Raw genomic sequence first — 21,987 nt, forward strand, 5'->3', positions numbered from 1 at the left:
AAAGGAATAATATACACGTTAGTATATAAATATCAAGATAGCAACGTATTAACCATATCCTATTCTATTCATATTTCAATTCAATTCAGGACAGTTTAGTGGTGAATAATGTTAGCATGAATTAATTTTGTCAGTCTTTGATTCATATTGAAGAGGAGTTTCTTTTACGTTTTAGATTGAGCTGGTTTCAACAGTTTGATTGAATAACATGTAGATAATTGAAGATATTTCATAACATTGGGTTTTTATGTTCTTTCACTCAGAATGTACCAGTGTTGTAGCATTATAATAGCAGGGGTTTCTTTATTGACAGTTGTTTGGTTGATTATGTATATGTAAGGAATAATTTAGAAAATGTTATGTCTGGAGCAACTTTCAAAGGAACTGAGTGGCTCTGCAAATTTCTGAATCGTAAATGGTCGTTGCCATTACTTTTAGTAATGTTTTCAGCGGTCTTGTAGAATGCTTGTGAAGAATTGAAGAATTTGCACAAGAATTTAAATACCAATATCTAAAATTGAGAAGAACAACAATACATGTAAAATCAAAGGCGTCATAGTTTTAATAATGACAAACACATTGTCCTTGATGGTACAAAATTTCACATGAAAATACAGTTCAAATGTTTCCCTAAAAGAGCATCTATGGCACACAGCAGGGTTCCCGCTACCTACCAGGCCATCCCGATATTATTTGCAACCGTCATGCTAAATTTAGGACCGTTACGCTTATTTTCAACAAGCCTAATGGTACAGTATTAAGTTGTGCAATAATGTCAGACCCATGTGTACCTTCAGAATGCCAACTTTTACCTAAGTTATAATTTCAATATCTTCACAGAATGAAGACTCCCTTACACACAATCCCTCCATTTGGTTGGTTGCTTTGAAACCTCATCATTACACTACACTAAAATCCTGGCTAGAACCCTGCAAAGTTAACAGTAATACATGTTTAAGACAATATAAAATGTTAGCCAAATATGCTATTAACACTGTCAAATGACTTCTACAATGTGATTTAAAACTTAAGTTGTAATAAATAAGTTTTTGATAAATGTATAAATAGTCATGCTAAATGCCATACCAGTAATGGTCATTACATTCATAAAAGTAGCTTACTCTGAAAGGAGCAATATTGAAATATTAACAATATTTTCACATCTTCTACTGCATAACAGGATTTTACAAACTTGTTGTATGAAAAAGACCTTGTCAGATTCTTTACTAAGTCTTACCCTTCCAAACACCTTGTCGATAGGATAACAGAAGTCTTAGGCACACAAGTTTAATACATTGTTTCAACATTTATCAAGGAAAATACAAAAAAAGTCTTCATGGAGAGCCATTATACCCAGCAATTTCAGACTTTGTGTAAACATAAATAATTGATAAAAGCATGGCTGTCTCCAGGACCCATCCCTTCATCCAAAGACAGAAATTTGCTTGTTGGGATGGACAAAAATTTCATTCTGTCGATCCAAAAAATCTGAAGTTCATGGCATAAAATTGATGAAAACATTCTTTTGCCAGCTGACATATTAGATTTAACCATAAACGTCAACAACATGGGCTCCTGAATAATGAGTGGTAGGTAAAAACGTAAAGCTGGAGACAGCCCTTCAATAAAAAAGTCGTAAAACAAGGTATCAAAATTTGTATGGCTTAAAACTTAATCTCAAAATCCAGCTCCATTCACTAAGTGCCAATAGTCCATCCATTAAACAGTGTATTTCAAGAGACCACGTATAGCATATTAATAATAGACGTAAAATGAGGACAACAACAACAAAAGGTATTGCATGAACACTTTTCCTAACACATGAGGTTAATGAGGTTCTAACACTGACAAACAATGTCACAGAGTTTGACTCAAACACAACACCATCCCACTACCATGTAAAACATCCATCCCACTACCATGTAAAAATTCACTATTTATTACAGATTCTATGTACAAAATTGTACATTTCAATTTGTCCTGGAGTAGTTTATCACAAAACAACATCTCCAAAGACTTTGGAAATAATCTCTTGCACTGATACCCATACTAACCTATTTAAGAACACTTGGTATGATAGTTAAAGAGTATAAAAAAATTACATTTATGCTGAATTACAGCCATTATTCATAATTACATCTGTACATTGGCACCTAATCCCCTGCCACTGCAAGAACTACAGTAAGACTGACCACGAAAACAAACAAACAGAGCAATACCAGAAGAAGGAAATAGTATGGAGTGTTCCCAAAAAAATGAAAGGAAGCCCCTTCCCATTTTTGTTGCTTCCTTTCTTTCCCATAAAAGCCCGCAGGAAAATCCTAGCCGCTCTTCAATAAAAATGTAGGTAAGCCTGACTTCCTATAAAAATGTAAGGAAGCTTCTTTCCCAATGTCTTTTTTTTTGTTTTCTTTTGCTTTTTTTTCTGTAAAACATATTAAAAACTCCAGGTTTGCCCAGTACACACTCAGACTTATGCCACAAAGCAATTACTAAGCATGATTTTAGATACCCAGTTGCCTGAGTAACTGCTTGTTGGCATATCTTATTACCTGGATGTCTAACCTTTATCAACATACATTTTGTACTAAGACTTAAGCCTTTGTACTAAGATCCTTGTAAAATTGACTGGCCCCAGAAAACCACCTCCAGCCTTCATGCCGTTAGGACAGGCTGAGGGAACGATTGTGTACTACATCCCACCACAATGTCGTGGTAGGACGGGACAAGGAGGTACTTTCTGGAGATGCACTTGTCGTCTTTACACGCATCATCATGTCTGTGGAACACCTTGGTCGGATTCTTCTGTCCGTCACCTGTGCGTATCCTCTTCACCTGAGAGAGCAGGTATCTCGTGTGGTTGACATGGTAACCAAAGAGGTCAAAGGCCAGATTCCCACTGGTCCCTCCGTACGGCCTGTCCCAGAGCTGGTTACCTCTAACCAGTTCTGACTGGCCTGTGTCGGTTCCGACTACCACCAAACTAGTCTCAACCGGTCCTGACCGGAATGTCCTGTCGTTGGCCGCGTTCCCGTCAACACCATTGAGAACGGCACTCGAGAATTCCAGGACGGAATCCCGGATGCGGGGAATGGTCACCAGGATGCTGGACACCTCTTCTTCCGTCATCATCTCCTCACAGAGAGCCTCCTCCGGTTCCAGCTGGTTTGAGCCGGTTCCCACCGGTTTGAGCCAGGCTGCCTCCTGGGTGGCTGGGGAGGTAGCAGGGGCTGTGATGAGGCTTGAGGACAGCTGCGAAGCCTGGTGGGCCACGGCGCTGGTGCCGACCAGAGCTGCGATACAGGCGCTGTAGGCCACGATGCACAGGCACATCACCTGTAGATACGTAATGTAAAAGTCAGTTTACAGGGTTGGACAAGTTAACTAAAATTCTGTCGTCCTGAAGTCAATGGGGGCAACTCAAAGTAAACTCTCAAGTCAGTTATATACAGTTTTCAAGTGAGACTCATTTAGCTTTATGTACCTCAGAAACTGTAAGATGTAAGTAAGTAAGAAGACACAAAGTAAGGCAATCTTATTTTTCTACAGGTGATACATGTACATGTTTCTCCTGAGTTTTTTTGCCGATGCGTAGCTCCATGGATGCATGGATCGGTCAATTTAACCAAACTCTTTTGATACATGTAGCCCCTTCTGTACGCACGATTACGCAATCAGCTTGCGTGGCCGAGCGGTCTATGCGCTGGGTGGATAAAGCGATTTGCTTTTGCAGCCGTGGATCTTGGGTTCGAACCCCACTTGTAACAATTTTTCTTTGTTAGACAAATCTCATGTAATGTTTTTTAATAGAAGACAGACCAATTCAGTAATTCGATGTTTAAAAACTCTTTTTTTTCATGTGATTTTGTTTAACATCCAGGCTTTTTCCTAAATACGCACCGGCCAGTTTTTTTCAGAAGCTTTCTTGTTTTATCAGTGCCCTTGAACTTAACTAACTTAACACTAAATCCTGATAAACTCAGGAGCTACATGTACATGTATCACCTGAGTTTATCAGTCTTTGTGAGGACACAATGTAAGACAAGACTGCTATCTAAGTGACCGTTTCTTCTTCCAAAAGTGCCGTAGGGAACTGTAAGCTTTGTGAAGACCCCATTCAAGACACCACTGCTATCTCAGTGCCCGTTTCTTCTTCCCAAAGTGCCGAAGGGAACTGCCATGCACGGCTACCCTACAAATTGCTCCCTACTGAACGACAGGTGATACAGATGTACATGAAGCTCCTGAGTTTTTTTATCAGTCTATCTGAGACTCTACTTAGTCTCACGCTTTGTGAAGACACCATGTGTAAGACAAGACTGCTATCTCAGTGCCCATTTCTTCTTCCCAAAGTGCCGTAGGGAACTGCCATGCACGGCTACCCTACAAATTGCTCCCCACCGACCGACAAACTGCATTAGTCCAGGAATGTGCACTCTTGACCCCTGACCCAGCCACTGGAACACACTGTTCCCAGCAAATTGCTTCCAGCAAATTGAAACCCAATTTTCTGTGAAATGAAATGAAGTGGGGGTCACTGTTATTAGTGTGCTGGCAATTTTTTTTTCTTTTCTTTTCTTCTTCTTTGACCACTGGGTTTTCACCTCTGCTGGTTGTCACCATGAGAATGAGTGAACACAGCTGCAACATACATGTACATGTTGCACCAAAAAGCAGTTAGTCAAGCAACTGGATATGATTTCGTAAATGGTCAGATGTTTCATACAACCATCCGGTGTCTTTCGTCAGTGACACTGGAGAAATTTTGTTGGAGATAAGTTTTATATTCAAGCTGTGAATGGAGTCTTATTTACCTGGATGTCTAACCATCATCGATTCATGTACGTGTTGGTTATTTTCCGAATCCACTTTGAACATCTGCAACTATGGATATTTTAGGTGGAAAACTTTTTCAACTGTAGTATTTGACAGAAGCTACGTATACCCTACACCCTAGTATCTCTACACAAGGGTTCGGGCTGGGAAGGGTTAAGCACGATGCTAAATGCATGCTGGATCTAGAGAAGTTCTCTCTTGTGTCTATACCTCCAGCATCCACTTGGCAGGTTATTTTCCAGATCCACTTTGAATGTCCTAAACTATGCATATTTTGGTGGGAAACGTTTCAACTGTAGCATCTGATGTGTTTCCTACACTGTAGTATCTCTAAACATGGGCTTGGGCTGGAAAAGCATGCTGGATTTGGAGAATCTCCTTGTGTCTATACCTCCATCATCCACTGGGCAGTGACGGCCATGTTGTCCCAGAGCCACGCCTGTTGCCATAGCGCCCACATGTCTGTATAGGAGAACCATCCTCGCCGCCTCCCTTCCGTCACTGCTATCCTGCAGATGAGAACAAAGAAGAGTTTTAGGCCCAATCTACACACAGTTTTTACCGATATCTGTGGAAATGTCGGGAGGGATCTAGAACGTAGGGGGCCGGACACCCATGGTGCTTGCAGTCATAAACATATAGCGCGATTTTCCACATGGCGTTATATGCTAATGAGCCTTCCCGAAGTCGGGAAGCATTTACACGCGCGCCAAGCTGTCGGGGACCCCTGCTAAGCTATCGGTCAAGTATCGTAGTATTCGTACGAATGGTCCGGACCTTTCGGGAGAAATTTTCCCGATATCGTAATGGCGATATAGTAGTTCCATCTAGACGATGAAAAAAAGCTGTCGGCGAGAGGTTGTAGGCTCGCCGATATCGGGAAAAACTGTGTGTAGATCGTGCCTTAGTTAAGATCCTGTTCTACAAAATGAGAAAGGTAAAGGTAGTCCAATATTCTTTTTAAGGCCGTAGAGGTAGTGGATTGTTATCCACTGTGTATAGGGCATAGTATTAGGAGGCAAAGCCCACCACTCTCCTTCCACTGCCTTTTAGCTCCCCTACTGAAGTCAGACACACATTTTTACTACACCTGGGCGGAGTGCTTTGCCTAAGGACACGAGATCAGAAGCAACATTTTATTTTCAGTGCAAGGGCACTTCCTCGTAAAATCAATGAAAAAACAATCCCTAGTTCATGTCATCCACTCATCGTTAGCTTGAAGGAATAAATAAATAAATGTTGTTCCGCAATGTTACAGCTGGCAACATACAACTTTCAGAACAGTCAAAGCATTTTAAAAAAAGAAATTATGTTTCAGGAGGAGGGCAATTCCTTATGAATCCAATGAAAAAACAATCATACCATCCACTCATCGTTAGCTTGAAAGAATAAACAAACGTTGTTCCACATCCTCTTCCACTTGTCAGATTCACTTTCAGGACAACAATGCCCACTAATCCTAACCCATCAGGTTCAGGTGTACTGTATTATAGCTGTAGTACTGGGGCATACCGGGGGAGATCCCGGATCATCACCTGTCGCAATGATTGACAAGTGACTTCTCAACTGTGGGCCTAACACTTTGGAACTCGACCTGAGATTCTACTAACTTTGCGCTTTGTGAAGACACCATGTACGACAACCCTGCTATCTCACTGTTCTACAAGTTATAAATGTACATGTGGCCCCCTTAGTTTTTTATCAGTGAGTCTACCTGAGACTGTGTTATAGTTGTAGAACTGGGGCATACCGGGGGAGATCCTGGATCATCACCTGTCGTAATGATTGACAAGCGACTTCTCAACTGTGGGCCTAACACTTTGGAACTCGACCTGAGAGTCTACTAACTTTGTGAAGACACCATGTAAGACAACCCTGATATCTCACTGTTCTACAGGTGATAAATGTTCATGTAGCTCCTGAGTTTTCTTTATCAGTGAGTCTACCTGATATTATAGCTGTAGGACTGGGGCATACCAGGGAGATCCTAGATCATCACCTGTCATGATGATTGACAAGTGACTTCTCAACACTGGAGCTACCACTTTGGGAGGTCTCATGTTGAATTCATTACTCAGAATATACCTAGCCTAGGTACCATCCGGGTAGTAGTTTGCTCCAATGTTCGTTTCTGCTACCCTCTGGGTAACTGTACATTCAGACATTTTGGCGGTAACATCAGTTAATGAGCGAATTAAGGAATGGGTTCTAGAGCACCTGGTCCAACAGGCATTCCAACACAAAGTGGATGGAGAGTCTAGACACATAAACATTTCTTTTGCCAGCTACATAAGTTTTTTTCCCCATATGTAATACGTTAGATTTTATTCATGTCTTCAGATAACAGTCTGGCCACCTGCAATACCAGATTGACAAGTCTGTCTTCTTAAACCGGATACCTCGTTGGCACTTCTTACAGAACAAGAATGGAAATCTCTGGTGAGAGACAAGGTTAAGTGATGTTAAGCTGGAATGGGCAGGATTCTAGCTAGTGCATTTTAGCGTAACAGGCCATCATGCTATTATTTGTGACCACCACACTAAATTACTACCATTACGATTACATATATTTTTCAACAATTAACATGTCAAATAATATGAAAAATGTTGACATGAACCTCCAAACTGACAAAAAATCCTTCTACTTAATAACATATGATTTGAAAAGAATATAGTCCCCCCACAGGTACCCTACATTTTCAAAATTAATCTCTTCATCACAAAATGGCCAAGACCCCATTTCCCAAGGTGGTTGCTTTGCTAAAATCAAATCTAGAACCCTGATGCATCATACACTTCTCAAAGTTGACATGGGATTAGAACCCATGTACCCTGAACCTGTGACGTACCTCGCCTCCAGCAGGTTCACATACAGCAGGAACTCCTCAGAACGGGTGAACAACTGCCAGTCCTGCAGAGAACACAGAAATTATTTGTTTGTTTCACACACGACCAATAACAACAACAAAGTTGCCTTATTTTTGCACTATTACTAAATAAAATGCATATCTTGTACAAAGGGCTCCTAACTAAAAATGTCCAATATATAAGATGAATTAAGGAAAATTGTGAATGCCATTTACACAGAAAGCGAAGTCACACATTAGCTATCATTCATAGAAGTAGACAATAAAAGCAACTACTACCCAATGGGTCTTTCTCCTATAGAAACATACAAATTTGTTCCTACCATATCAAACAATGCAAAATATTCATTTGTAATTGCATATACATGTACGTAGCAATTTTTTCACGGCAAAGATTTTTTTCACATGATATGAATGACATTTTCAAGTGATACTTATTTGTATGACACAAACTTTCATATCATTTCCAAATGATACATTTGATATTTTCATACATAATACAACACAATATTTTCCAATAATACTACAACATAATGATTTATGGAAAGGGCTTCTCACATAAAAAAATTACACACAAAGAAGGAAGTCCCCAATCAAAGATGACCACACTTGAATTTCTCTCATTACTTTCTTCCTTCCCTCTTCTTCCATCTCTTTACACCTGTATATCACTATTGTCCCTCGATAATCATCTTCTTAAACATTCCCTTCCTCCAACTTTCCCTTCTCCATTCATTACTAATCTCCTTCCTTAATCTGTAACTTTACAGGTATTGACTTCAGGTGGAAGTGGGAGGAACTGGCATTTAGCAACTTACAATTAACAGCTTAACAAGACGTTAATACCATGGCTGAGATCACCCACTGTACGTAACTTTGTATGGCAAAAATTACTGGTGATTTAAAGTAAGGATTTTGGTAATCCAAATACCAGAAGTATTCTACAGGTGATAGCTCCTGAGTTCTGGACTAGTCTAACTGATTGGCAACTTGGGTTTACATTGGCTTAATAAAAGATCTCGAAGAGGCTACAATGATATACATGTGATATTACACGGTGTATTCTGTACCAGCCCAACCGTGGGTCGGATTACCCAACGGCCAAAGGGTAATCCGACCCGTGGAAGGGCTGGGACTGAGGGTGATGTAGACTACACTGTGTTGCATTTTATTTCTATCATACCCACCCAATAAAACACATGTTTAAATGTGAAATGCGCCAGAGGTTGAGAAATTTGGTGTCCTCAAACAAAACATTGTAACAGCCATTCCAATGTCCAAATATGGTATTGAAGTATTATCGACAAAGGCACACTCAGAGTGCTTCCATGTGACAACAGTAGATACTTTACAGTTTATAAAAGTGAAAATGTTAAAACACGGAAGAAGAAGACATATGTAGCAAATGGCAGAGACAACATTTTCAACTTAAAACTTCTACATCTTATTTTCATCTTTGTCAAAATGTGGAGATGCAATGGCCACCCCTCCTAATACTCAATGAACGGAACATCCTTGGATGGCAAATTAAGATGTCCTTGTACCCTGGCATTTGAAAGTTAAGCCACAGGTGTAGACCATTATATTACCCACTGAGACCCCCTTGTCCTGACACCAAACCCATCAAGGTGATTGACAGCAAGGATTCTTTTAATCCAAGCCGCCAGTTATCGCATCTACAATACAGCTGAGGCCTTATCTGTTGGGCATCTTTCTACTTCACTAGTCAGAAAAAGTGTGAGAAGAATGCTCAATGCTATAGATTGTTAAAATGGTCAAAACTATCATACACCCTTTTAGCCTTAAGTTTGCAAAACAAACTATATAACTGTTACACTATTAGTATTACTATTGACAATCCTACAATGTACACAGACACTCACAGTCGTACATACATGCTGACAAACACATGCATACTACACACATACATAACACACACACTCATTCCATTACTACAAAACTGTAGTAGCCCTACACTATACATGAGTTTGTACTTCTAATGTTTATGATAATTTCATTTCAGTATGGATATGATAACATGTCTATTGGCAATCCCCATCTGAGTATGCATTTTGTCTATTTATAACAAATTTGTCTAGTTTCGCCTCAGACAGTGGTAGTCACTCCGGTACCATAACTGACTGCTGTACCCAAGACTCTGCAATGTACATGTAGGGGTCGCTTTTAGACTAGAAGTGTCTGCACTCCACACACAAACCAGAGGATAGCCCGAGGCGTTTGTCACTGTAGCTGCACAAAAGTGTGCCTCGGTTTCTTTGTGGTGCCAGATATCACAGGCAGATAACTAGAGCTGTTTATGTACATGTTACTACCATCAAAGAGGGAACTTCCTTTCCCACCATACGAGTCCCTCCAACAACAGACATCCATCTTTCAGGGCCAACAATGGTCCCTTTCCTGTAGAAATAGTCTCCTTTGTAACCGATCTCGGCTAAGAAGACTCCAAACTGTCAAGGCTGTTGACATTTACAGCCACATTGTGAGAAAGGGAAGCACTTATCTTGTGACTCACAGAAAGACAACATGAACACACATGTCGCTCCCAGGGAAGCTCCTACTTATTACCACATCTTGTACCTGCCTTGTTGACTGTAAACTACCATTTCGTCTTATCTTTTAAAGTCCTGAACGAAAGTGTTGTTTTGGGTGAACTCTGAGAGTCGGTAGAAGCAATAATTGCTTAAGGTTTCATGCTAGAAAGGACTGAAACATCTGCCTCCTCTTTTAATTTCTATCTTTTACAGTTCTAAATGAAGATGTTGTTTTGGGCGAGCTCTTGGAGTCAGTAGAAGCATAAACTGCAGTAGCTTGACATGTTAGGAATGATTGAAACATTTCCTGCCTCTTTTAATTTCTATATTTTACAATGCATTCTGAATAAAGGAACTGTTTTGGGCAAACTCTCGAATCGGTTAAAGCAGTAAAAATTGCTGTATATTCATGTTAACAAGGATTGAAAAATGTCACTCCACCTTCTGTCTTATCTTTTCCGTTCTGAATGGAAGCACTGTTTTTGGTGAACTGTTGGAGTCAGCAGAAGCAAAAATTTGTGTAGCTTCATGTTGGGAAGCACTGAAACATCTTCCACTTTTTTTAATGTTTATCTTTTACAGTTCTGAATGAATTTTGTTGTTTCGGGTGAATTCTTTGAGTTAATAGAAGCATAAATTACTGTGGCTTCATATTAGGAAGGATTGAAATATCTTCCCCTTTTTAAAATGCTTATCTTTTTCAGTTCTGAATGAAGGTATTGTTTTTGGTGAATTCTTGGAGTCAATAGAGCAAATGGAGTCAATGGAGTAAATAGCTGTGATTTCACATGAGGAAGGATTGAAACATCTCCCTCTCGGAGTAAGCAGCTCCCAAACGATCCTCACCACACCTGCGCCTGTAGCCTAATCCCTCAGCTCATCCTCGAAGAAAGGAGACATTTAAGCGAACATTTACACATCCCAAACAGCAAAAGATCAAATCACATGCCTAAAGAAGACACCGAAGCAATTAACAGCAATTGTTCCGATCGCTATCTGTCTCTATTGTTCTTCCACGGAGTGAGTGAGATCTAATCGTTCAAACTGCCCAGAGCTAGGAGTGACCTCTGGAGCCGTACCACCACAGGTGTCAAAAATGCAATCACAGCCAGTTCTCAATAACTACCCTCCGTGTTTTGACACAAAACAGAGCCGCGTTTCTGACAGGTGAAAAGGCGGCGATGACTAGTGGAGTGGAAGGGTCTGATTAAACACCGGGTCTTTCTGCTTAATGGAAGGAATAATTTGTACTGATGTACAAAATGTACAAGCCACCTGCAAAAGACTACACAGTCTTGATCAGGGTTGGACAAGTTTTCTAAAATTGACTTGTCCTATCGGGCAAGTGCTTAAAAAATTTACTTGCCCGAACTAACTTTTCACTTGCCCGAAATTTAAATGACATTTTTCTACGTATTTTCATGTCCTTTAATGGAATTCTTGTTATTGGCTCTATTTTCTGTGTTAACCAATGCTTGATGCCATGACTGTGAAAAGTAGCAAGAACATAAAAATCTCACTAAATGGAGAAAAGCTAACTTGCAAGGCAAGTGGGGAAGGACATGCACTTGCCAGATTGGCATTTTCACTTGCCCGGGACAATAGGGCTAGTGGACTCGTCCAACCCTGCCTGCAAAAGACCTACACAGTCTCGGTACAAACACATTTTTCACTGATCAACCAAGGATACAGCACACATACAATACAGAAACAGTCTAACACATGTACACCCTCATTTGTATGGAGTTTTTTCACTAGATCCCTCCACTTATCCACATACATCTTGTCTTTCAGTTGTGTCCCTAAAAGATGGTTTTGGACAACAATTTCAAGCACACATATAATGATGTGTAGCAATTTAACTATAGGTATGAAGTAAACTTGGATAAACCACAGTAATACTGGTATCATAACTTCTGAAAACATTGAAAGTGAGGATCAGCCTCAGGCCTTCACACCTCTTAAATGGTTGAAAAATGGCATTTGATGGCCATTCAGCAGTTCTGCCGTGTTACTATTTATTTTTTTATCTGAAAATTACCATGGCAACAAGGAAGCTGGCCTCCAGTGTGTTGACCTCCTCCACATCACGTTTGCCTGCAGATAGGGAAGAATAAGATAGATACATGAATGTACATTGATGATTGTATAGTGAAAAAGTTTATACTTTGCTCAAATACAATAGAAAGACTCACCATAAATTTCCGGTCGAGAACTCTGACCTTCATCAGATAGATGACTCGCTGTTCTGATGATTGTTATTTGCTACATGTACACCTAACAAATTTTCTTCTACCACATGTCATGTTGTCTTATTTGTTTGCATTGCAAACCTAGTAAACCGCCTCATACATGTAGCATAGCACACCTGGTTCGTACTGAAGAGTACAAGCTGCATATTCTAACAGATTACTTCATCCACTCACCAGGAAGTACTACTACTCTTTTCAATAAGTGTGGTGGGTTCTTTTATGTGCTAGAGGTGTGGCTCTCCTCAAACACGGGACCTCCATTTAACGTCCTATCCGAGGGTTGTCCTTAACCAAATTTAGGTCTGTCTTATGTAAACCTTATTTTTGTTTTCATGGTCTATGAAATAATAAATACATACAATAAAACAAAAAACAATTATTCTCACCTGCTTCAGCCCATTCATCATTAAACACCTCTTCGTCTTCTCCCTCATCATACAGGTACTTAGAGGCTACCATCTAAACAAACAAACAAACAAACAAGGCAATAGTTAGTATCAATGTTTCAGTACGATTAATTAAGTCACATTGGTGTATTTGTGGTATTTCATTTTACCACAAATTAGTGGTAATGTGACTGCCACCAAAACCACAAAAATGCAATCAACATGGAAATGCCATTATTCACAGTACAAAAACAGTCATCAATGTACAAAATGTACTCTCTATGGGGACCTCATATCTATGTTGGCCCCTTTTTTTGACAAAAAGCAAATTTTTCCTGGTAGTGTCTTTACATCTGGAAGTGACCGGTAGACAAATTGCATATAGTTTGGTTAAACTTTGAGTGAGTTGAGGATTTTGTTAACTCATGTATATTTTTGTTCAATCCTAGTTGATTTGTGTAAACATAGACTGGTGCAATACCCTAAAGGGTATGAGAAGACTTGGTTATTCAATAGGATGCAAATGATACAAGACTTTGGTTGAAATGGACTAAAGGGTTAAGGTTATTTCAGCATTGTATAACGCAGAGGTAAGGTAATCACTAAGTGGTCAGGGTGATTTGTGATTGGTTGAATGACTAATACTACGGTAATAGGTTTAAGATTCAGCTGGCCAAACCCTAGAAGACAGCCATGGTCAAGTGTTTAGTGTTTGTCTCCCTCCTGTCATTTATTTTGACTAATTGTCAGTAGCAAAGGTTTTGTGTGACGGTGTGACCTGCCAAATGGTAGGAGAGAGCCGTGGTCAGGTGTCGAAGGTGTAACACTAAGCGAGCCACCCAACAAACGTCAGAGGATAGTCATGGTCAGGTGTAAGTGTTTGTCTCAATCCTGTCACTTATTTTTACTAATCATCAGTAGCAAAGGTTTTGTGTCCACGGCAAAAACCCCGCAAATGGTAGAAGAGAGCCATAGTCAGGTGTAAGTGTTTGTCTCCCTCCTGTCACTTATTTTGACTAATCATTGGTAGCAAAGGTTTTGTGTCCACGGTGTAACTCGGCCCTCTAAGCGAGCTGTCACATTCCTTCCACAAAGAAAGGGGGCAGACCCTCCTCTGGCATGCCACCAACCAGTTCAAGGGTTCCCATTCAAACCGCATAAAACAGCAAACTGTTTGCAAACATGGCAGCCGGTCATGATTAGATGTGGAACACTGTGTGCGCCGTCCCCAAACCATAATATCCCGTCCGGCGCGCGGAGTCCGCACATTCCATGCCGAATTCCTCGCCATAATATGTTGCAGTTGTGGTAAATATACAACGTGGCTTGTCCTGATGTAAGGCATCTCGTTAGGGCGTAACGCGAGAACTTATGTCACTTGTGGCAGGGCAGAGACCACGCTGTTGAGCTGTATACAGTCAATCCTGCTTGAAAAACATGCACGACACGGAATAGGTGGGGTGGCACTTTTCAACACAAAGTCTTGTGTTTGACAGAGGCGTGAAAACTCTGGAGGTGACAAGTTCATGTCAGCCACAAACACAGTTTTACTAAAAATAGAAGGATAAGGTACCCAGTCCAGAAAGCTTTGTGGACACATTTCGAAGTTAAACAGAAACACTCTTCATTTTTACTCAGCAGTCTGTTAGGCAGCAACAAGTCACTAGAAGTCTCTTGCTAGCAAGGTTGTAACGTTGCCTTGTATCTTAAAAAACAAGACCAACAAGGCAATGGCAAGCAGTGGTTTACTATACTCCCTTTACAAGACAGGCTACAAGAACAGGCTACAAGAAATGAGCTAACATTTGGTAGGACACTCAATGACCATGAACAATTTTTTAAAATCTTGTATATGTGATCTCTTGTTATAACTTTTTCTTTCCAAAGACAAAGACTGCTTCACAAATACCCTCAAATATGCTATTATAAAACTGCTCTACTGCATACAAATGTAATTGTGTAGTGAAAAACCTCTTAACTTGCTGGTGTCAATAACCTTTGTGAGAACTATACTTTTCCTTAACACTATCTACCCTATTCCTTTCAACCACACAGTGATAGTTGCAACTTCCTGGTAAAATGAGACACGCTGTGGAAACTTTCCGTTGTCCATCTTCCCTGTCAATCACTCTGACAGCCTTAAACTCCGCCCTCGATACAGGTGTGGCCTAGTCTGATTGACAGGATGAGGCATCCCAAATATGTGATACTTCATGTCACATGGCAGAGGAAAAGTTACAACACGTCTGTCTACCCACAGGGCTCGAAACACCACCTGTATATGCAGGTTAGTGCAGGTAAAATTGGAGCTGTGCTGTGCAGGTGTTTCTAGTTTCTACCTGCACCTAACCTGCACTGGTCCATGTACTGGGTATTATACATAAATGTCCTATAATGTAGATGTATGCGGATTGTTATTAGCTGCATTGACTGTTACTACCTATGAAGTATAAGTATAATTATAAAAGAAAAAAAATAGCAATGGTTCCTAAACAATTTCCATACTTCCTAAATTCAGAGTAGTTCAGGTAAAATTTGTCTGGTACAGGTAATTTTCAATTTTACCTGCACCAGTAATTTTCAATGTTACCTGCAACAGTGCAGGTATGCAGGAAAAAGGATTTAGAGCCCTGACCCAGTAACCCAACCCCCCCTAGGAGGGCCTCCTCTTCATGGTCTGAGAGCAGCAACTCTTTCTCAATGGGAGCAACGAACCTGAGTTCAACACAGACCTTGACATTAGATAAATGTATAAAAGGTTAAAGGTGGCTGCTAGGACACTGTTAATCTGGCATGGAGATTTCTATACTAAGCAAACATCTTTGACTAAACATAATGTCTATATGTTACTGAAACATCAACCAATTTTATCAATAACTATGTCTAAAAATAACATGGAAATCCATTGGTCATATACTCTGTTATGCTCCTTGGAAGATTTTGACAAAACTGTCCCTGCAGTTACAGAGCAAGCCACCAGGGGCCCAAATATACAACACTTCTTCCTTACATCACAAGCTATCTGCATCCAAAAAATCAAGACCATAGCATGTCCATTTTTCATGGAGGTAATTAAATCCTTGACTATCTCAGACTTGTCAGCATATCCAACATGCATGCACACAAGTACAAAAGAGAGAGCACACTTAACACACAAGAACATGTACAGCTACATAATAGACATGTATGTTTTTTTTGTGCAACCATCTTACATGTACTTCATACACCTTTTCACCATGGCTGGCAGGTGACAGCATTGAACGTACTATTCGTCATGGCTTGTTGGCAGCAACGACCAATTCAGGTTTTTCCAAACAGTATTCCGCCACACTGACTTCTGAAGTGGCGGCCACAGAGTCAACAAAACAAGGCTCTTCTAGCTGCTTTTGGCGCAGCTGCTTCAAGAGCGGGAAAGTGAATGATTCCCTACCAGTAACAACAATGGCTGGTTCACGGTAGACACACTGGCCACTTTCGAGGACAACACCTCTTCTATATCTCAGGCCACACTGACTTCACTTTGTGGAGGACATCCGCGCGTGCTTTGATTTTCGCCTGTGGCCACATGTCACCCAATAGTAGCCCAATAGATCGCACCCTTGTTCCCCTCTTTAAACAAGAATGGCAATAAAAACATGATTGGGATGGCGATGATTGTCTCTTACAGTCTAACTGGGAGTGGGGGTGAACATCAGGCAAACCAAGCATGGGAAAGAATGAACTGGATGTTTAGTCCTATGGTTTAGCAGCACGTTTTTTTTTGCTGAATTCTCCAGTATTAGTTTTGGAGTCCCTAGAGGATGTCATCCATCAAATTAAGTCATTTTCTGACATATTAAAAACTTAAATCCCACTTCCTTTGTAAAGACGCTTCCTTCCCAGACATGACCACAAAGACACTTTTTCTAATTATGTAAAAAAAAAAACGCTGGCTGACTCCTAATACTATCACCAGTTCCAAGAAGAAGCCATCAAGTCAGACGCTCTCCAGACTGCGAGCACTCCAGCTGAGAGACTTCTGCCCTTGACTTTGGGCGTCCGCAATTAGCGATGCCACCCGACTTTCTAATGAAGGGGCAGAACCTCATTCCTTTCATGCTTCGCTGAACACGTCCATGGACACTTCTTCCCAGTACTGCTGCTAATAGCTACTTACTTAGACAAGTTCTGGATCATATCCGCTGTAAGGCAAAGATTTCCTGAACCTACATTTCTGGGGAAGGCCTGTATATCATTAAAGCAACATCATTAAGCATTGGCTTTCCGTGCATTACATGAACCTTTTTCCTGGTAAATTCCTCTCAAATCCTAGACTTCTTGTGACAAAACGAATTCAAATTGCTTGAGAGCAGAAAGTATAGTCTCCTTCAAGTACAGTCAACTCTGAATTCTAAGATGTATCGAGGCTCCTGGAACTGTGTGAGATTCAGATTAAGGTTTCTTCAAGTAGTTTGCAACGGCTTAAGTCTTGAAATAGTTTCTCCTTCTTCGCTCTTGAGGCTGTTGTCCTACTGGCTGTACCAACGGACAGAAATTCCTCTCCTTTCTCCGAAGTAAGTATATAAATCCTTTCAGGAGGAATTACCCACCCCTGCCCCTCCTCACAGACTCCAACAAGTCTGCCTTCCCGTCCTTGCCAAATTCTTGTTCAAATAAGAAAGTAGCCACTCGGCTTGAGACTTAAGACCAAGAGCTAACGCATGTCATTATTCTACAGACAGAAATCCCCTTATCTTTGGTTCTGTGTTTAGTGAACACTTGTTGGCCCATAATACTGTGAGCTTATCTATGGAGAAACCATGGTTGGCTTTGTGATAAGTGGAAGGATGTTGGGGTAAAATGTTTACAAAGAGGACAGGTGGCAGAATTGACTGTCACTGTTGTGTTTCCAAGTAGGGTCTCAAGTTTGGGATTTTGTTTTACCGTGCTTCACATCATGGTTTGAAATGGTTACGCTATTGGCAGGGGGAAAACAGGACACCAAACATGACAGGATTTGTAATTTGAAGCTACTCCGTACTATACACATACAATAACACACATGTTTTCAGAAGCAAGTGAACTTCAATCTATTGCAAAATACATTTTTATACTTTGCCGTACTCTACAGGATTTACATGGTACTAGTATTCATTGTTGGTAGCCATACACACTCCTAGGCTGGCTTCACTCCTCTGTCAGCTTTTGATACTATTTTATGCTACCATAGGGTCTGCTTGGATATTAGGTATTGATAAAAACATTCTAAGCTACTCCATACTACTTCTATACACATACAATACAACATGTGTTTTCAAAAGAAAGTGATCTTCAATCTATAGCAAAACACACTTATATACTTACCTATACTCAAATTAAACAAAAATTACATGGTATTCATAAAAACATGTGAATACTTACCATGGAGACCAAGAAGAGGTCAGATGAGGACACTGTCTGCAGGTATTCAGGGTTCCTGTGTTTTAATCTCTCCACGTACCACATTCCCAACATCAGGGTACAAGGCGAGATGGACACACCACTATGGAACAGGGTAAGGTCAGGATGAATGACCATATGCATGGCAGAAAGAATTCTACTTACAATCAGAAGAGAAAAATGTGCGTTTCTGGACATTTTATGCTACGCTAGGCTTAGGTCCAAAATCACTCACATTGCTTCAAAACACCAAAGGCTAATATTAAAAGGTAGTCTTTTCATTTGTTGGCGAGTAATATAAATATCAATGTTTCATTCAGTAGAACTGTTTTCATTCTACACAGACACAGACACATGCATATGTTGCTATGTATTTGGCCATCTTTCAAACATTCAAAATGCTACTGCTACAAGTTTTGGTAAATAGAGAAACATCACTGAATTTGTTATTGATGCAATAGATGCTACAGTTACTTACTTGACAACAGATGCTGCATACTTCTCCCTCAGTCTGTTCTTTGGTGAAGGTGCAGCTTTTTGTAATAACTCCACTGCTATGTCTGTAGTATAACAAAGAATGCACTTTGCAGTATTCATGTACATGTATAGTTTCATCACAAATCACCCAAATGGAGGTTTGTCCAACCTCCGTTTTGTATCAGCCATACAGTGATTTACATCATTTATCCATTTAATCAACCCATGAGTCTGTATTTGTCCAATTTCTACTATTAGATGATGTCAGTTTCATGGAAACAAATTCAGGTTCATCAACAGCTCATGTGTTATGGCAAAGGGCAGTTCATACCAGCTATATAAAGAATATAACCAAAAATTCGAAACAAGATAGCATTGTTTACTGACTACAGTGAATCTCTTACTGCTTTCAGTTGAAATATGAGATAGACATACCCGGCAACTTAAAATTCAAGACACTGTTGTTCCTTCAGAAATTAGAAATACAACATCTACAATTCCATAAAACTACCATTGCTCTTCCAAAGAATGTTGCTGGGGGGTTCTGTGGTATTCTGTACAACATCCCAACAATTCATCCATATTTTCATAGCATCTTGAGTGGTACAGTTCACCATGCAATGTTCCAAAATGATCCCATAAACTTCATCAAAAACATAACCTTCTCGGCACACGGATAACCAACTTGTACATCTGATATTATAAGTACTGTTGACAAACCTGTGGCGACCGCTGACGGCCTTTTCAGCTCCTCATCTGTGAGACTTCCATGGTACAAAGTCTTCCGCAGCCTTTCTGTCAGCTCTCTGTGTGCAGGAGAAACCTGGGCAAATCGCAAAGTGTAGAAACAATTATATTGAAGGCATGATTTCAAAGAACGCCGACCTGTTATCAAAATATAAGTGTACATGCTGGCATTGACCTCCAGGTGTTAGAGTGAAGGTAGGCAAGGCACAGATGTGCTGTAATTTGTGCTTAGTCATCTTTATAACTATCAGGGTTCAAAGTTGGCACTCAGTAGGGCCTAGGGAAAAAAATGCTGTGTATCCTGTTTCGGTCAGTAACGTTATGTAGGAATCATCTTTTTTTTTCATTTTCATCTTTTTTACTTGTGCCAAAACTCAAAACAGTTTATCAATACAGTGTAACTAACTAAAACAGAAGTGCATAAGGATTGAGGACACTTATATTTTCAGAGTCAAACTCAAACTATGCTATGCCCCTATGCTGGTTGCAAGTAATGTCACAAAGTGTAGGGGGCTAGGGGCATCAGAGCATAGGGGACACAAATCACAGCATAAAGGCATCCTCCACCCAACTGCACTGGCAAGAATCCTACATGTACCTAATCATCTTCCCAGTGGTAAATTGTCATCTTTACCTTCCTGTATATTAACATGATATTGACAACTCGTGAACTATAAAAGTATATGTTGTGTTTTTCAATCTAATCTGCTTTATCCTTATTTCAGTGTTTCCGCCAGACCTCAGCTGAGAGGCCGTCCACTTAGGAACGGAGTGCCGCGAAAATCAAATTCAATTGTAAAACCGCGAAAATTAAATTCAATTGTAAAGCCGCGAAAATTAAATTTAATTGTAAAACCGCGAAAATTAAATTTAATTGTTGCAAGGAAAAACAAAACAACTACATGTACAAGGAAGTTTTGTGTTACATTACGGTACGCCGCGCCGAACCCGGCACTAGACTTGTAAAAAAGTTTCGGTTCAAGTCCGGTTAAAACCGGAAACGTTTTTTGGACTTGGAAAAAAATAGAACTTGTATATATTCTCTTTTATGTTGCATGTATGTATGGCTTTGCCTTGTGTGCAGCAGCGCAGAAGGCATTACCTACTAGGCTAAACTTCTCCATTTTACCCAGGATACAAAGGGATAGTATTATGGCATTTATTATTCCCATCAAAAGAGGATGACTGCATTAAATTTCAGTGTGGCTGCAATCATCAGCTGTGAACCAAGTTTCTTATAGGTGAAATATCATGAACAACCAATGATCATAAAAGATACGAATCAACATCGGGTGGCAAATGCATATGTATGTCAATTTTCCTATATCATCAATGGAACAGGAAGAAACAGACACACGCAAGTTGGTATTGCTGACGCAATAGAAATATACCACCACAACAGAAGTATCCAATTATGAAGAATTATTATAACTTATAAGTGAAAAACTATTGTGACAAGATCATCAACTAGTTTACTACAAGTAGTACAACTAGTTATCAACATGATTCATGAACATAAAAGTATTGACATGTTTGAATAGCACAGCAGAATTCTTTCTATGTTGTCACTAATGTATGATACAAAATGTAGAACAAAACTTCAAGCCTTTAGGGCATGGTACAGTCTATATTTCATGTCATATGATAAATCATCATCATGAGTTCATATCCGTGTTGTTGCATAATTCTTTGCCCCCCTCCCCCTATCCATGGCACGATGAGTGTCAACAACATAATTTGTCATGTACTGTGCAAGCTTCCTTGGTCTTCGATCGTCCAACAGTACGATAGAATTCAATTATAACTGAGGTATACAACAAAAGTCAATGAGTATTTCATCAACGTTGGTTAGTATTTTGTGAAAAGATTACCTAAAAAGGCAACGTAACTAGGACAAGAGATTGCAAAACACAGCCATCATAAAAAAGGCTACGTAAAAGTCGCCATTCTGACAGCTTACCTGCTCGAAATCGTCTTCAGAGTCGGTCAGATTTAGACCAGGAGGTTGTAAAAACTTGTTAAAATCCATTTTTGTCACCCTGTAGGGCACAGAAATGGCGAAAATCGACGCTGTTTTACTGCATATTTGACAAAATAATGACCCCGCCAAACTGGGGCACCGGAAGAGGAGGATGATGGGAAGGTATGTCGTAACGCGGTCTCTTGTCACCACCGCAGCGAATGGGAAAAAATACGTTGATAACGATTTTTCACGCACAAAATGTAGATATTACAAATGATAATGCAAAATATATTTAAAAATGACATTCTAAATGTATTTTGTGCCAGAGTATCAGAATCAACGTATGCTTAGACATGTTAGAATTTATTTGGATATTATTTGATCTTGTTTGGATGCTACCAGTGCCAAAGACTTGTCATTTTTCTTTCCCCCACCTGTCGTAAGTTGCAAATGCCACTGCGCGATGTTTTCTGCACACTTTTATGACTA

At 40.0% G+C, this 21,987-nt stretch overlaps 1 protein-coding gene across 1 annotated transcript; it reads right to left on the minus strand.

Annotated features, from left to right (window-relative positions):
* Positions 1–539: 539 nt before the first annotated feature.
* Positions 540–21,684, minus strand: LOC118405635 (protein CNPPD1-like). The gene is made up of 9 exons (XM_035805203.1): positions 21,496–21,684; positions 19,509–19,611; positions 18,790–18,871; positions 18,294–18,414; positions 12,894–12,966; positions 12,297–12,352; positions 7,686–7,747; positions 5,228–5,345; positions 540–3,336 (listed from the first exon to the last, which is right to left on the minus strand). The coding sequence occupies exons 1-9, from the start codon at positions 21,562–21,564 to the stop codon at positions 2,656–2,658; spliced, it is 1,365 nt and encodes a 454-aa protein (XP_035661096.1). The 5' UTR covers positions 21,565–21,684; the 3' UTR covers positions 540–2,655.
* Between the last annotated feature and the right edge of the window lie 303 nt (positions 21,685–21,987).

Source organism: Branchiostoma floridae, chromosome 18 (assembly GCF_000003815.2).
Source record: "Branchiostoma floridae strain S238N-H82 chromosome 18, Bfl_VNyyK, whole genome shotgun sequence".
Taxonomy (NCBI): Eukaryota; Metazoa; Chordata; class Leptocardii; order Amphioxiformes; family Branchiostomatidae; genus Branchiostoma; species Branchiostoma floridae.

What these genes read in the sequence shown, in the direction of transcription:
- LOC118405635 (XM_035805203.1), bottom strand. Translation starts at nt 21,564, where the DNA reads ATGGATTTTAACAAGTTTTTACAACCTCCTGGTCTAAATCTGACCGAC. An exon ending in CTGAAGACGATTTCGAGCAG is followed by an intron (nt 19,612 to 21,495) that starts GTAAGCTGTCAG and finishes CGATTTGCCCAG; the next exon opens with GTTTCTCCTGCACACAGAGA. An exon ending in GCCGTCAGCGGTCGCCACAG is followed by an intron (nt 18,872 to 19,508) that starts GTTTGTCAACAG and finishes GTTATACTACAG; the next exon opens with ACATAGCAGTGGAGTTATTA.